Source organism: Pelophylax lessonae, assembly GCF_965119305.1.
Source record: "Pelophylax lessonae genome assembly, chromosome: 2".
NCBI lineage: Eukaryota > Metazoa > Chordata > Amphibia > Anura > Ranidae > Pelophylax > Pelophylax lessonae.
In genome coordinates this window covers 165,085,057-165,103,157 of record NC_138769.1, presented here as the reverse complement: position 1 = coordinate 165,103,157, position 18,101 = coordinate 165,085,057, and the positions used below count along the sequence as shown (strand labels likewise).

Sequence of the window (18,101 nt, the reverse complement as noted above, 5' to 3'; positions counted from 1 at the left end):
GAGTAGAATGCTCCATGACAGGGAAAGGTGGAACCTGACCTTTCATGGACTAGACTTGAAACACTGTCTGTCTGATCCATTTGGAGATGGTAGCCGAAGAAGCAGCCAGCCCTTTTCTTGGTCCGTCCATAACCACAAAAAGTGAGTCTGACCTCCGAAAAAACTCAGTAGCTGCCAGATACACACGAATCGCATGAACCACATCCAAAGTATGCAAAGCAGATTCCTTGGGACGAGCCAGCTTGGGACACAAGGAAGGAAACACAATGTCCTCATTCAAATGGAAGTCAGAGACAACTTTGGACAGGAATTATGGACAGGGACGAAAAAACACTTTATCCATATGGACCACCAAATAGGGACTGCGACAGGATAATGCTGCCAACTCCGATACCCTGCGGGCTGAGGAAAAAGCCACCAAGAATGTCACCTTCTGCCATAATGTAGACAAGTGTATCTCCTGAATATTCTCAAATGGAGGTTTCTGGAGAACCGAAAGCACTAAATTTAAATCCCATGGAGGCAAAAGAGACCGTACAGGTGGAGTCACATGTCAAACCCCCTGAATGAAGGTACGAACTAAAGAGTGCGTGGCTAGGGGTCGCTGAAAGAAGATTGCCAAGGCAGACACCTGGCCCTTGATGGTACTCAGGGCCAACTTCTGATCAACGCCCATTGAAGAAAGGTTACGATCCGAGACACAGAAAAGGATCGATTCACCGCAAATCGATTCACCTAGAAATGTACGCTTTCCACGTACGATGGTATATCTTGCTGGAAGACGACTTCCTCGCCTTCACCATATTGGGGATCACTGATCCAGACAAACCTCTGTAGCACTGCCCCCTTAAGAGCTGCTGGTGTTACCACTTTTGGAGTCCCCTGGGTTATTTTCTATTGGGATAGGAGAAGGGATGAGTGGGATACTCCAACGTTTGAACTAACAACGTTTCACAATTCTGAGGACTCTAACTTGAGAATGCGGCAAGGCCACTGTTTCATCTTGCCACTAGATAAATCTGAGGTAAAATGTTCCTGTTTGTATTTATCTTCAGGGCACTCACCTAGCACCCTCTCTCTCTGTACCAGCTGACACCCGTCCAATGACTATACTCCCCGGAGTGGTCCTCTTCCTGGGCAGACCCCTGGGCAAGATGCTCTGTACTCACGATGCTGCTTTCCAGATTCTCGCAGTGCTCCAATCCTCCAGTCAGCTCTCCTGGACCTCTGGGTTCAGCTCCACACTGCTGGTTCACCAGGCCAACTGTCTGTGACCATCACCACCCACTTCAGGAGGTACCGCCACCCTCCTTCTGGGACTCTGCTTCCTGCCAAAGATCTCTACCACACGTTCCCCCTGGCTTTATATACTGCAGCCATACAATGCACCGAGACAACTGTCTGTGCCAATCCCTGGGGCTGTAAAAAAGCCTGTGGGTCACTGGCCAGGTTTCCTCCACTGTCCAACGTGCCTTCCCATGGGGCACAGTGGGGACACTCCCTCAGACCTAATGAATCACACACTGGGCACACTGAGCAGACCTAGCTCACAGATCCTGCTCCCTGTTAAGCAGAGTGCAATATAGAATTTACCTGCTGCTCCTCTGATAGGCAGACAGAGCCAAAAACTATAATCACTCCCTAGCACCTACCTAGGAGGGTGCTACATCTCTATCCCTCAGTACCAGGCTTTCAATGGCTAAGCCATTAAAACCAGCGACTATAAAGTAGGATGGTAGATTAGCCCTTGGGACAACAGGTCTTCTCTAAAAGGAAGATCTAAAAGGAAGCCCCAAAAGGGATGTTTACGGCCACCAGGATGATTGGAAGATCCTCGCTATTGATTCCTTACTGGGACTGCGGAAGAAGCCTGAGCCGAGGACGATGTTGGCCTTACCGAGGCCCTTTGATGCCTACAGCATCTGCCAGAGGAACCCATGATCATGCCACGAACCTGTGATCATGCCACGAACCTCGGTATCCTCCTGTGGAGCCGAACCTGCTAAAGGAGCTGCATGTAGGACTGTGCAAACAGAACTGTCTTGAAGGTGGATACCACCAGACTCAGAGCCTGTATGCAAATCAGGAGAGAGAACTGTCTGTGGGACAGCAGCCGGTAAATCACGGCCTGTGGTTCCTGAAATTTGTCCAGAGGAAGAAACACCCTGGTTAGAACTAAAATCAGACCTAGGTAATTCAATTCCTTGGATAGGGGAACCTTAGGTAGTTCAGACATCACCTGAACCATTGCAGGGTTTTACGGATCTCCTTGATGCTCACCAAAGAAGTACACGGGGCCAGGAACCAGCGAAGATGTCCCCCCACTCCAATAACGGGTGAGGGGAATTTTCTATGTGCTGAGGAGGGCCCCCGTTTGCAAGGAGGCACCTTCCCTTTTCTGGATTGTGGAAAGAAGGTACTCTTCCCTCCACTGTGATACCCTTAATGATGTCATCCAGGGTAGCCCCAAACAGGCGATCGCCTTGAAAGGCAGATCAATAAGAGCTTTCTTAGAGGCTTGGTCTGCGGACCAATTCTTAAGCCACAGCACGTGCCTAATCACCACCGCTGAAACAAAGTTTGGACAGCACAGGAGCTGTATCCAAAGCTGCATCACAAAAACTGCAGCCCATGGACCAACTGGTCTGCTAAATCAACATAAGCAGCGGTAAACTGCTCTCCCCCCAGGCCCTGGAGCAAAAGCTTGGCCTATTTAGTTAGGGTCCGAGACATCAAGGCTGAGGCAAAGACTGGCCACAATGCCGAACCACCCGCAGTAAACATGCCGCGTGCCACAGCCTCCACGTTGTCAGCCGGGTCCTTAAAGGACAGGGATTCCTCTATTGGGATCATGGTTGCTTTATTCAACCTGGAAACAGGAGGGTCCACCACTGGTGGACTAGTCCACTTCTTTAGGAGTGACTCCTCAAAAGGGTAGCGTACAGCAAAACATTTGGGGACCACAAAGGGTAATTTTGGTTGTTCCCATTCCTTACAGGAAAACCTGTTAAATAAAGCACATAAGGAAACACCTTTGGAGTGCGAGGTGACTTATGCATACTAACCGACACAGTCACATGTGTGGCTACATCAGTCACATCCTCCATTTTTTAAAGTCTCACGCACTGCAGTAATAAGTGGGACTACCAGCAGCTTTTCATTTGCTGATGCGACTATAGAGGAATCATCCTCACTATCGGGTGGATCTGGGGGTGTGATATTAAGCCCAATGGACGGGCGCATCCACATGGCGGCATCAGGCTCAGAATCAGATGAGACAGGCTGAGCAAGGCGAGGCGGGGGGGCGCTTCCTCCTGGGCCTTTGCCCACATGCCATTTCCACCCAGGATACTAAAGACTGCAGGACCGCCGTCAGTGCAACCATGGAAAGCGGAGTTTCCGAGGAACCTGCCACCTACATGAGGGGGTCAGTGGGGGAGATGTGACCCTGAGGTTCCATAAGGAAAGATAGACCTTGCAGTACAAAAACTATCTTTTTAGCACCACTAAAAGGTACCCTGAGCCTTGGGGGGGATCCATCAACAGAGACAGAGAGATAACCGGAATCCTCAAAGACCACCAATAATTGTGAACCCAGCATAGTTGTGGACACTATCCCTGGTCACATGTCCCAGGCGTAGGAAAAGTAAAATAAGGAGGAAGAAGAAGAGGAGGAGCTTCAGCATCTCCACGAGGCCTCAGTCCTCTAGCATCCCTGTGACATAATTCGCTACACAAACATGGCCGCCAACCGGAGAGCAGCTAGACTAAAAGAAAACGGCCCCAGTGACATCATTCGGTTACACAAACATGACCGCCAACCGGAGTCAAGCTAGACTAAGAAAAAAATGGCTCCCATCAGCTACATCGAAGCATGCTGCCAGGATCTCTCCTGCACCCTCTGCAAGGGGACCCCCCCCCCCCCAGAAGGTAGGGCACACATTTTGGGGAGACTCTGCTGTGCACGCTGCACTGGGACCCCCCCCCCTACAATATACCCACACTGCAAACCGCAGGGCATGCACCTAGGGGTCTCTTACACTGGGACCCCCTCCAGGCTACCAGGACAAGGGACACACTATCCCAGGACCCTTACAGAGTGGGGATAGTGGGGGAGACCCCAGGGGTCTCTGCTGCATTCTCTGCCCTGGTACCCTCACCAGACTCTAGGTCCAGACAGGGGGAAAGGGAGTGGGGGAACCCAGCTCAGTGAGGGATTTAAGGATGGGAGGAGGGAGGTGAGCCGCATCCACCCCAAAAGAAAACCACCAAAAGGGGAGGGGGGGGACTGTACTTACCCTTTCACAGTGTGGGTAACACTCCAGACAGAACTCCTCGCCACCACAGTAGAGGAGCTGTCGGGTCAAGGAACGGTCATATGCTACCCGGCAAGACGTTTAACTCGCGGGCCAGCCTCTGTCGGTGAGGCTATGTCGTGGCCGACCTAGCACATAGCTGCGGTCTGCACGCGCTCGCTGGCTAGATTATCCAGCCTGTCGCTCAGCCCGGCATTGTAGATCTCCTGAGAGAAAAAACAAGATGTAAGGAAGGAGAAAATTGCTAGAACCAGAGATCCCAGCTGGGAGCCTAGGTCCTTACTCCTGACTAGACAGATTAAAGCTGATAACCTAGAGCAGAGAGAGGAGGGTTATATACCAGCTGAGGATGGTCCATGGGTGTGTAACCAGGTATTTTTTGTTCTGCCTAGTCCTACTCCTGGAGGAGGCAAAATAATCCATTAGTTATGCGTTATGGAGCGCTGTGTCCTTCAATGAACCAAAGAGAAATATGGTTTGTAGCCCAGCAAGTAATGAATCACAAAGTTCTGTCAGCAGCTAGATTATGCATCTTTTCAACTATAATTCCTATAGCACTAGGATATTCTCAGGATTCCAGCGCTACCCTTACATATTTAAGAGGTTACATGATGACACTGCTGACAGGGCACATTGACACCAGCAAGCCACACTAAACGCACAGCTGCAGGTGTGAGCTGGGTGGAAACATGCAGATACACTGCTGTTTTTTTTTTTTTTTTTAGAACTTTATTAAAATGTCACAACTTGCATTTTATTTACTTCTACTGCTGGCAGCAGGGCGTGAGGCATTTTATGCATGAATTGAGAGCACACCACTGCAAAACAGTAATGTGAACTGGCCAAATAACTGTTTCCAGCCCAGCCTATAGAGAAATGATAGCTGTAGGTGAGCCCTCCTGTTCTGGGTAGACATCGTATGATGTCCTCCCAGGATCGTGCCACGCTACGGCACAATCTTTCACCCACTTTATCCACCTAACACAGCGGATGACATATCAGTGTACCGGCCCGCTGCTGGTACCATGTGATGGCTGTGACTGATCACAGCAGATTACATGACAACTGTAAACAATGGATGGCTTCCATTCGTGCAATTCATTGTATACTATTGTGATGATCTCTGTGATAGGTCACAGTGAACACATGGTACTGTACCATGTGATTGGCTGTGGCCAATCACAGCTAATCACAAATAGTACACATTGAATGAATAGATTTCTTTCTGGAAAAAATGGTTGTTTAGAACAGTGTTATTCACTGTTAAAGGGAATCATTGTGTGTGTGTGTATAAAAAAAAAAAAAATTATTGTCACTCCCCCTAGAGTAGTACAGTGTTATTACAGTAGCACTCTATTGCTCTATTTACAATATAGAAAAAAAAAATCATAAATAAAAAAAATTTAAAACATTAAAAAAAAAAAAAAAAAATGTTTTTTTCTTTCATTTTTACATACTGTCACCAGTCAACCACCGGATCACCACCACACCAATTATATGACAGTATGTTTTTTGTTTTTTTTTTTATGTAAAAAACTTGCCATGCCTCTTAAATTCCTTGGATTGTCTACTTTCCAAAAAGGGGTAATTTGCTTTTTTTTTTTTTTGTACTGTCCTGGCATTTTCAGGCCTCATGAAATTAGATAGGCCATCAGTACATCAGAACTGTTCAATTTTCATATATACCTGTATAAATCTATACTGTATACACATCATGGTTTGTGGACGCTATACCTTTCCTACAGACTAAGGGTCCTTTTACACGGCAGACTCAGTTTTTGCTCTGCGGGGATTGATCCGCTGAGCAGGCGGATGACAAGTTCGTCTCTGCTCACCACGCTGAGATGGACCGGTCAGAGCCCTGCTCTCCTCTATGGGAGATCAGATGAAAACAGGCCCCGTGTTCGTTTTCATCCAATCCCATCTGATCCTTCAGACGGATAGAAAACAGGGTTACCTTCCGTCTGGATTTCACGGACAGGATCGGATAGCAGCGGGTGTCAGCGGACATGTCACTGCTGACATCCGCTGCTCCATTGGGATGCATGAAGCGTCCGATCAGGTCCACCTAAAAAACTGACAGGCGGACCTGATCGGAAAGCCTATGTGAAAGGGGCCAAGTAATGTACACTGATTTGGGTTATTTTCACCAAACAAATGTAGCAGTATACATTTTGGCCTAAATTTATGAAGAAAGATTTTTTATTGATAACAGAAATTGAGAAAATTAGTTTTGCTTTTATTTTGCAAAAAAATAAAACCCAGTGTTGATAAAATGCCATCAAAAGAAAGCTCTATTTGTGTGGAAAAAATTACAAAAATGTTATTTGGGCCCAGTGTTGCATGACTGCGCAGTTGTCATTTAAATTGTGACAGCGCTAAACACCCTCCTCTGTCAGCTGGTCGTGGCATTTGCCGGTCAGCACTTTTGAAATTTGTTGAGGAGGTGGGCTGGGCAGATCCATGGCACTGCCACAACCCTCAACAAAAAACTGTTTCCATGTATTTCCAAGAGAAAAGTCCAGAATTGACTTGTGTCTCTGTACACCCTCCACTATGCCCTGTATACAGGATATTCAATATGGGGTACGAGGAATGTCGGATCATTCCCCCATACTGGTACAATTAACCACCAGGCCTGCAACATACTTACCTAGGGTGCCATGGAAGCCTAATTCATTTTGGCTGTCCCTATTTCCCTCTCATAATAAAGTAACGGTCCAGATTTTTGCCTTTTGTCAGGATCACTTGCACCATTCCGATTTAGCCACTACCTGGGACACTTTCAAAGCCTTCCTGAGAGGCATTTTTATTGCTAAGGGTCACAGCTGTTAAAAAGGCTACTAGTGCCCAAAAGAAACGGGCAGTACAGCTGGTACGTCGCCTGGAAGCGGCATTTATTGATGACCCATTAGAGGCCCACAGAGAAGTCTGGATGGCCGCTCAAGAAGCCCTGGATCAAATAACTACATCAAGGGACAGACAGAGTGCATGCTTGCCAGAATAGTGAAATCCCAACAAACCTTGCCTTCAATTGGAGCTCTCCACACAAAAATAGGAGGGAAAATAGTTAATAACCCGGATCTTATGCAAGAATTGGTAGACTTTTACTCTACACTATGTTGTTTCCAGCTGGATTGCTCCCCCCCCCGACCTCCAAGATGTCATGTGGGGAATAGAACTACCCAGCTTATCGGACCACAGAGAAGGATGCTGGATGCCCCATCACAATAGAGGAATTGCAGAATGCCATCAGTATTTTTCCTAATCACAAAGCGCCCGGGATGATGGCCTCCCCATTGAAGTATATAAACAGTATGGAGACGTTATTCTGCCACACTTGTTTAGAGTACCCAATGCGGCTAGGGAGAGGAAGTCCCTTTCAAAGTCCACAACTAGGGCCAACATAGTTCTTCTACTAAAACCAGGGAAAGATCCACTTGACCCGGGCGGACAATCGCTCTTTTACAGACAGACATAAAAATCTTGGCCAAAGTGGGAGGGTACCAATCAGGCTCCCCTCGGGACGTAAAAGAGCTCCCAGTTGGGTGTCCCGGGGAGAGTTGGGTACGTTTCCAAAACGGTACTGTTTGAATCGTAATGTTGACGGGTCTCATATGGTTATACGTGTGATTTAATTATTTTAAGCATGTAACCGCATAATCGACCAGGAACTTTTCATTGTTTCCTTGTATGTATTCTCATACTGTTCTACTGTTATTCTTGTTTAAAAACTAATAAAAAGATTTAAAAAAAAAAAAAAATCTTGGCCAAAGTGCTAGCTTTGTGATTGAATGGTGCGGTCTCCACTATTATCCATGCAGACCAGGCTGGCTTTATGCCTCAGAAGTCGACTGCAATCAATCTGCACAGGCTGTTTCTCAACTTACAATCCCAGGCTGATAACATTGGAGATAGGGCCCTGCTGTCTCAACCCTTTTCACTGTATAGGGGTACCTGACAAGGGTGTCCGCTATCCCCTCTCCTTTTCACCATCGCCACTGGCAGCTATGATCCGATCCAACACACGTATTCAGGGGTTCCAGCATATTGGGATTAAAGAAAAAAATCATGCTTTATGCGGATGATACCCCGTTCCTCTTGGGAGATACTTCCGAGTCCTTGCGGGAGGCTGTGTCAGCTATATCCATCTTTGGAACATATTCAGGATTCGTTATCAACTGGACTAAATCGCCCATAAAGTTATTAGATGGTTCTTCCGATAACCAGGGTCCAGTGCTACAAAGTATCCCACTAACCTCCTCCTTCAAATATTTGTGAATTTAGGCCACAAATAAACCCTTAGACTATTTCTCCCTTAACATTTCACCACTATTGGGGTGAATTCAGAATAAAGTTAAACTCTGGTCCAAACGTAAGCTGTCTAAATCTTCTTAAAATGATTTTCATGCCACAACTCTTCTATGTCCTACACAATACCCCAATGGTGATCCCTTTAAAAATGTTTTGTATTATCAATTCTTTCGATATTCAGGTCCTTTATATGGGCAAATACGCCCCCACGTATTAAACTGGAGCAATTACAGAAACCCAAAGATGCTGGGGGACTGACGCTGCCTAACCCTTGGCTGTACTATCTTGCAGCCCAGCTGCAACATATTGCTAGAGCCATGTCTGAGTCCAATGGAGGTGGCCAGTGTTGTGGATTCCACAGTTGTTTTGGTATGCCAAGTAACCAAGTTTGATGACATAGCTATAAGTCTGGAGGCTTTGGCATTTGCTAAGTCTAACAAACGCTTTCCCACGTATGTTCTCATGGAAAAGGTATGGAATAAAACTATGCAACTTCAAGCTGTTACCGGCATTACTAGCTAAATTGGCATTATCCAGAGCTGAAGCTTCTACAACATGGGGCTAGATGGGAGTGTGGGGTTACATGCCTGAAGCATATTTTTTTTAATGGCAGATTGTGTTCATTTTATGACTTCCAGAGCAAATATTTCGTCTTCTGCATTCAATGTGTTTAATTATGCCAAACTACAGCATGCCATTAAAGCCCAAGTGTGTGGGGAACCATGGTTGCAATCTTCGTCTCCTATTTTTCATTACATGGCTGAAGTCTCTCAACTTAAAGGGTTTATATCTTAACTGGTATGCTAGGTTATCATCCGTCTTCTCACAAGGCTTCCCTGCTGGTGTTATGAGCAAATGGGAGAGACTTGGGTGCATTCAAGGAGCAATGGGAGGAAGCCCTACAGGCAGTACGCTGCTGCTCTCTTAACGTCACCCAGCACCTGTCCCAACTTTACATAGTCCTATGGGTACACTTCACTCCAGCTAGACTGTGTAAGATGGGAACGCGGGAGGACCTAATATGTACCAGATGCTCTAGGTAGCATGGAGACTTACGGTAATTAATCTTCTCTGGAGATGTCCAAAAATGCACCTTTATTGGACTGGGGTAATTAATACAATTAATAAGAGTATTCCAGGTTACTATCCCTATTGACCCCAAGCCTTGTCTACTGAGTATCCTGGATGACATTCCCATTGAGGAAAAACCTAAACAGGCTATTGCAAGGGCACTGTTTCAGGCCCGCAAACTAATTCTGAGACATTGGAAGGCAACTGAGCCTCCTACTCTAAAGAATGGCTTTGTCAAATGGGGGGATACCTTGCGTCTGGAGAAATATATCTTCCAGAACAGGGAACGCCCACACAAAATTAAGGATATATGGGACCCATGGCTGAGTGCTCCAGGGCTTTCCTCAGTAGACTTGGTCTTGGATAGACAGCTGATGTAAAGTAACTGCTACTTTAAAAAATTTAGTAAAGGCTGGTTCACAATGTTCTGCCTGTCGGGGATGTGGGTAGGCTAGGGAGGGGGTAAAAATAAGCTAGGCAACAGGGCAGAGAGTAGGCTTTTATGTGTAGATGTCTGGAACTGTGTTATGTTCATGTTTGATATATACTGACTCGAACTTGTACTGTCCTTTTTTTTGCAATAGGTTTCTCAATAAACGTAATTGTGAGAAAAAAAAAAAAAAAAGTATGACAGCGCTGAAAGCTGAGGCGGTTAAAAAAAAATCAGGCTTTTTTTCGTGGCACCTGGTGAGAACAAGCCCTGTGAAGTCGATCTAATGAACTTTCTTTTTCGTGCCATGTCTTTCTCAAAGATTGCTACAAAAAGCCTGCAAATGAAAAGCCTGTCATACACAATAGCATATACATGGACATGACTTCAGGAAGTCCATTTTCTGTCATATCTGGCCATTACAATTTACAGTCAAAGACTAAGGCTCAAGCCAAAATGTTGGCTACATGCCAGGGTAGAGACCATCTCATGACTGAGTGTATCATCTGCTGCAGTGATCATCATCACATTGTGATGGGGAAAGGAGTTGTTTTTGAAGATGGGTGACATGAAAAGTACCTACGTGGAATGACCCAAGAGTCAAATCCCTATTGCATGAGGTGTGATAGCCAAATAAATATACTTAACACATATCGCATAATCAAATACAACTATGCTAAAAAAATATAATATATATATATATATATATATATATATACATACCGTATTTTCCGGCGTATAAGACGACTGGGCGTATAAGACGACCCCCCTATTACATGATCTACCGGTAATACTTATACTTCGGTTACCTTGGAGATATTATACTCAGCGTAAAAGACGACCTCCCATTTTTGGGGGATTTTTTTGAGGTTCAAAAGTAGTCTTATACGCCAGAAAATACAGTATATATATACACATACACACACACATACGAAAGATTCATAATGAGGGGAAATTGCCTATTATAGGTTACACATACAGTATTACCCATGGGCATACATTTAGCTAAAGCATGTTCAGATAAATCAAAACTTACTAGAAGCATTATTTATCACATTGTAACAGTCATAGTTCAGATGATGTAAACATGTTGCTGTACATAACTATACAGCCTGTATGCCGAATAAAACGTATTCTGGCACTATGACATGGCAAATTAGTAGACTGCTGACACCTTTAAGATGGGTTGCAGGTACCCAAAACAAAACAAAAAAATACATACAAATTTATTTACCAACCTGTAAGGAATAGCAATTCAAAAAAAATTATATGTAGGTACATGCAAATGTAGTATTAAAGATAAGGTATGATGAGACATTCGTAGGTCTTTCAAAGAGATATAGGAGGCTGGGGAGCACCAACAGGTAAAGACAGTATCTAATGTGTTGTAAATATGGAAGCCAATTAAGATCTGATGACAGACATATCTACCTTTTCACTGCACAGGTTGGGGAACTAAAAGGGCAGGGATGCAGGAGGTTGTTGGATTATTTTTGAATGGACCAATAAATTATTTGTGTTTGTGTGCGCATGTATATGTATATATATATATATATATATATATATATATATATATACACATACACACACACATACACATACATATATACACACACACATATACATACACACACACACGCTATTTACACAGTTACACACATACATCAGCATGTGTCAGGTTTTTTTTTTGCTTCTCCAATCAACTGCAGCCAACATAAAAATACATGCCAATGATTGCCTACACAGCGCATACACAGCACAGAAGGATCTAAAAACTTGGAATCATCTTGTGGGGGATAAGAAAACAAACTGCTCTCTAAATAGCACATGCAGCCCTGTCCAGTGAGGAGCAGAGAGCTCTCCATGGTACTGATAGTAACTGGCACGGATCTTATGCCAGATAAATGGTACGCTAATTATGATATCCAGAAAACGATGGAGGACACAAGTTTTCAGAGTATGATAATGAAGTAAGCCATTCCTACCGTGCAATGTGTATTACACTTTTCTTCATTCTCACACACAGTGTGTACCGAGTTTATTGAGGAGTCACAGCTACCCGGCCTAATCCCATTTTCTAGAGGGCAGACTGGCATTTCCTGCTCAGCTGTTGGTACGGAAACCGATTTAATGCCCTGAAGCTTAGTCCAAGGCAAACTGGTGACAGAGACATCCAAGCTTGCAGAAATAGCAGACACATTTCCTATTTGCTTGTCAACCAAAAAAACACTCTTATAGATGTCAACTGGAGTGACCGTGGGCTCCATCGGTGGATCTTTATTAGGAAGTATTGCTCCTTTCAATGCTACATCAGAGTGTTCCAAGTCCATCAGCTGTTCCACTGGAAGAGCATCGTCTTTCACCAGCACCTCAGGATGTTCCACATCCATCAGTGATTCCGATGGTACCTCACAAGATGAGAACATCACAAGTGGAACCACGCGGTTAGCCAATTCCTTAGCAGCAGTGGCGTCACACTCCTGGCTCTTGATAGCACCAGCCAATAACGGACTGTGCATGAAACTGCACCTTGCTACTGCTTCCAAAACCCATGACTCCTCTGAAGGCTCGCTGGCAGTCTGCGTGATACTGTGCTGTCCATCAGCACTCATACACAGCATCATGCAGATGGATGCTCATTGATATTCTCCAAGATATTGAAAAAAATGCAATCAAAATCCCTTGAAAGAGTGGAGTCCTGATTTTACAGAAATGGGTAAATGCTGCATATTCATTAGCTGAATGATTGCCTGGAAGTCTGCTTTGCTTGGACAGAAGGTATAACCTGCAGTGCTCCCTGACAGAACATAGCTTAGATATAACCAATCCATATTTCTTCAAAAAGGAAGGAAGGCTGGCAGCATCTTGCAAAAATGGTTTAGGCTCATCATTTCTCCAGCATGATTCTTTTCTTCATTTCGTCACCCGTCTCGATTAGCTCTTCTCCAAGGCCTGCTGATGGTCACAAGCGATCTGAGGGAGCTCTGCTTAAAGTTAACTGCATCCTACCTCTGCTAGGTTTTGAAGTCATCAATATTAATAGAGGAGTTAAACCTACCAGATTTGTATTGCAAGCACTGGGCAACCAATGAAAGGAGAGACAGATGGTTGCCATGGAAACTGTGCTAGAATGGAGTGTTTGCTGCCTAATGATGAAAGGTTAGGGTGCTGCTACACAGACATGTCTTACATGAACCCGAACAAGCTTTGTCCCCAGACAAGAATGACAGTAAACAATTATGTAAGGAAAAGATCATCTGTTTATAATCCACCCACCATTCATTAATAAAAAAAAAAAAAAAAAAAAAAACGCTCTCCAAAACAGCATGTTAAACAGGCATTTAGGAAACTGTATCGGCAAGGGAACATGGGACAGCTTATGATCGTCACAAAAATCATTTTGACTCAAGAGTGCTCATTTCCAGATACCTTTCCTCTGCCTATTCGCAATACGCATGCACTCAATGAAATGCTACACGGCTGTACATGATGCTTTATAATGCAACCTTCATTTACATCATAAAATGTGACTATTGTTCCAGTATATGTGTATTGTATATTTACACACACAGTACATCTCTACATCTATATAAATATACATTTATACATTATGCATCTAGGTATGCTATATACATACGTTCTATAAATCTACAGTATATGTATATATACGCACACATATACATACACGAAGGAAAGGAGGCGCAACCACCTAGTGCATTACCCTTGGTACTGTATAAAATTTTTAATAAAAATTGCCAAATGCATACCCACAAACATGCAGAAATAAAATTGTGTTACAAATTCCCCTCACACGTGTGCTGGAACATGTTCCTTAAGATGCGACCGCATATTTGTTTGACATATACATACACACTAGAAAGGTTTGTCCAACATTTCCTATATGCTGCCGTTTATGCTTTATTATCTATTAACTGAACCCTTGCTTATATTTTTTTACCCTGCAATCGTACATATTACAGGAAACCCCAGCCTAAGGCATACTCACACCAGCACTGTAAAGCCTGCATTAATATACACTTAGAGCACATTTCTAAATGCATATAAATGCAAGTAATGATTTTCAATAATGCCAATCACAATGTACCTTCTTTTAGGTGCAGTCAGGTTAGCTGGGTTAGAGAAAATTAAGTTCTGTACGTCCAGGATCCAATTAGAAACTTTAAATGCATGAAAATGCAGCTAAACCCATTTTAAAACGAACTAATTGCAGAAAAACTTAATTTGGGAAGCATAACAATTGTTTGTAATTTACAGATGCATTTTCCCACACTTAAAAGCTAGGGCCCCATGCACACTGGACGTTTTGTCATCTTCTAGACACCTTTTGTTTAACAGTGTTTTGGCAGAAAAAAAGCTGGATGCTTTTAAAAACATGTGTAACGCATTTAGGAGCATCAAGCGTTTAATAGTGGATCGGATGGACAGATTTTTGGGTGGGGCTGGGGAGGACCCAGCTGTCATAGTACACGTTGACACCAATGACAAAATAAGAGGAAGGTGGGGTGTCCTAAAAAAAATATTTCAGGGACTTACGGAATAGATTGAAGAGAAGGACCTCCAAGGTGGTTTTCTCAGAAATACTACTGACAGCTTAGGGAATTGAACAAATGGCAAGTGGCTGAGGAACTGGTGTAGGAAGGAGGGGTTCGGGTTCCTGGAGAACCGGGCTGACTTCTCAGTCAGTTACCAGCTCTTTAGTAAGTACAGGCTGCACCTTAATAGGGATGGTGCAGCTCTATTGGGAAGAAAAATGGTCACAAAGTTGGAGAGGCTTTAAAAATAGGTGTTGGGGGGGAGGGTTCAAAGGTAGTAACAGCCAGCAATGAGAAAATGACAGAGGGCAATAGTGGAGTCAGTATTGATAATATAGCCGTAACATCTAATCCGGGGGGGGGGGGGGAATGAGTAGACAAATCAAAAACAAAGCATGAGAAAACTTAAAGAGGAAGTAAACCGTTTAAAAAAATGTGAAAAAAAAAACCTGTAAAGACAAAGGCATAATGGGCTAGTATGCATACTAGCTCATTATGTAGTACTTACCTAAAAACAAAGCCCCCTCAGTGCCGACAGGACGGCCAACATGTCCGGCCGTCCTGCTTCCTGGATCTCGTCCTCCAGCCATCTGATCGGCCAGGGGCGCGTTCACGGCACTGGGATCTGAAGGAACGGCACGGGTGGCCGTTCCTTCAGAGCGCATCCGCCGATGACGTCATCGGCTGCATGCACTGTAAATATCTCCTAAACGATGCAAGTTTAGGAGATATTTATAGCACCTATAGATAAGCCTTAATGTAGGCTTACCTATAGGTAAATGTAAACAAAAGGGGTTTACAACCTCTTTAAGGGGAAATATTAATATGCACTCATACAACACAGAGGAGTATACACAAATGCCAGGAGCCTAGCTAACAAAATGGAAGAATTGGAGCTGCTATTTCACGGGGAGGATTTAGACTTTCTGGGAATAAGAAACTTGGTTTGCCAGCTCACAGGACTGGCTAATATTTGGGGGTATTCCTTGTATCGGAAGGACAGACAAAAGTAGAAGAGGGGGATGGGTGTATATCAAAAATTATGTAAGGGTGGTAGAAGTGACATTGTGAATGGGACGAGGGGGGGGAGGCGGAATCTGTGTGGGTAGAACTCTAAAGAGAAGAAGTGTGAAATTAATTGTGGGGGTATGTGACAGGTCCCCAAACCTGAAGGAGGGGGAGGAGGAACTGGACCTCCTATCACAGTGAGAAATGGCAGCGAGGCAGGGAAATGTCATCATAATGGGGGACATCAATTATTTCGATATTAAATGGGCAGAGGGGACAGCTCACTCATTAAAGGACCGTCATTTCATGAATGCTTTACAGCAGTGGTCCTCAACTCCAGTCCTCTGGGCCCACTAACAGGCCAGGTTTGCAAGATAACTAAATTACATCACAGGTGATCTCATTTGCTGCTCAGTAATTGCAGTATTCTATTCTGCATCTCCCCAAGGTAATACCTAAAATCTGGCCTGTTAGTGGGCCCGAGGACCGGAGTTGAGGACCACTGCCTTACAGGACAACTTCATATCTCAATTGGTGGATTCCCCGACTAGAAAGAAATGCATTGCTAGATTTATTAATTACGAAAGATCAAAGTCTGATCTCAGATGTGGTAATACGGGAAAACTTGGAATCCAGGGATCACAGGATGATCACATTTAGCGCAATTAATAGAAAAGGAGGCATAAGGGTAGCACAAGAACTCTAAGACCGGTTCACACCGATGCAAATTGGATGCATTCTTAAGTGTAAGATCCCAATCAAAAAAACAAGACTATGAGAGACACATAGAAGATAGTAAAAACAATCCCAAGGAAATTTTTAGATATATTACCAGTGAAAAAGCAAAATCAGAGCACATTGCCACATAAAAGACAATGATGGGAGGATGGTTACAGATGACACAGAGAAGGCTAATCATAAATAATCAAAGAAACCTCCTCTGGGATTGGGACTTTAAGGGCAATAATCAATTTAAAAAAATGAAAATGAATTCATTAATCCATTGTTAAAATAATACATATACATACACCTTAATTCAATTTGTGAGTGGCATTATAAAAAGGGTTATCAATACTCAGATAGTTATATTGATTTTACCCCAACCCAAACTGGACATGGAAAAGAACTTATACATACTTTCTGTAGCAATGACTATTGTTTATTGTTGTTTACCTCACTGTTAATATACGCTTTTGTACCACAATTTTTTCACCCTAATAAAAAAGTTTGTATACAAAAAAGAAAGGGGGTATTTTGGACCAGATGATCCACAGAAGAAGGGAGTAGCCAACGCGTTTCAAATTTTGAACATACAATATTCTTTCTCAGGGACAGAATCTCAACTTCTACAATATATTAGAAAATAAGAGTTTTCTTACTACAGTGAATCAAATCAAAAACAATAACTTTTCATTTACATTTGCAAAAATTGCAAACAACAAAAGAGAAGAAAAACAAAATTGCAAAAATGACTAAAACAATAACAGCATGAACTGACAACTGCTTCCATATTTCCCAGGTTTATGCAGAGGTGCCCTGGGGTCCCCTCCATATAGCCAACTTACATTCCCTGTAGGACCGCTGGAAGAGTTTTAAATGTTCTAAAAAAAGGAGAATGGTACCTTTGGGGAAAAAAAGGGAAATGTTGCATATAATAAAGAGAGAGGCCTATATTTAAAATGCATCCCCTATAATGCCACAGATTTTGTTTGGGTACAGCGTTCCATGACTGTGCACTTACCAGTTAAAGTAATGCAGTTCTAAATAGCAAAAAATGGACTGGTCATGAAGGGGGTAAAATCTTCTAGAGCTCAAGTGGTTAATTAACTCCCCCAAAGAGTTAACCACTCCACCCAGTTCACATGGGGATCGCAGACACTGCCATCAATGCTGTGGGGGGGGGGGGGGCAGGGCAGTTTGCCATCTTCGCCCTGTGTTTAGCTCCAGTCCATGGCTCTGGCGTTTAGCTGAGGGTGGAGGGCACCGGTTTTCTGGTACAGCCCCTCTGCTGACGGCCTGTCAAACTCTATGAGAGAGTGACAGCTGCTCCGTTGATATGGCCCTAGGTGCAGAAAGCCCTAAATGTTCCTATCACTGGGTACAGCACCTAGCCAAATCCTAAAGCAAAAAAGTCTAATCTAGTCTTTGTATCCTGCTAACAAGATTTCCTTCACTTCCTGACAAGGAGAGACAACAAGAAATAGGACAGTCGTCACTGAAACTTTTTTCCATCAGAAGATAGACAAACAATTGCTTTCTCTGTACCCTAGCAGTGACCTGCATTTATCCAATGTGGAAAAATGTAGGTCACCTAAGAAAGGGTAAATGAGCCCTTACCCTTACCTTTCGCTGTGGTGATCACTTTAAAGTTTTTGATTTCTCATCATTTCATACCCCCCAACCGTCCCT

At 43.8% G+C, this 18,101-nt stretch overlaps 1 protein-coding gene across 6 annotated transcripts in view; it reads right to left on the bottom strand.

Annotated features, from left to right (window-relative positions):
• Positions 1-13,139, bottom strand: part of TSPOAP1 (TSPO associated protein 1) — a 432,345-nt gene extending 419,206 nt beyond the window's left edge. For all 6 annotated transcript variants that reach the window (XM_082245070.1, XM_082245072.1, XM_082245071.1 and 3 more), the window contains exon 1: positions 12,117-13,139. In XM_082245070.1, the coding sequence (XP_082101196.1) occupies positions 12,117-12,755 (639 nt within the window). In that variant the 5' untranslated portion in view covers positions 12,756-13,139. The remainder of the gene's footprint in view (positions 1-12,116) is intronic.
• Positions 13,140-18,101: the final 4,962 nt, after the last annotated feature.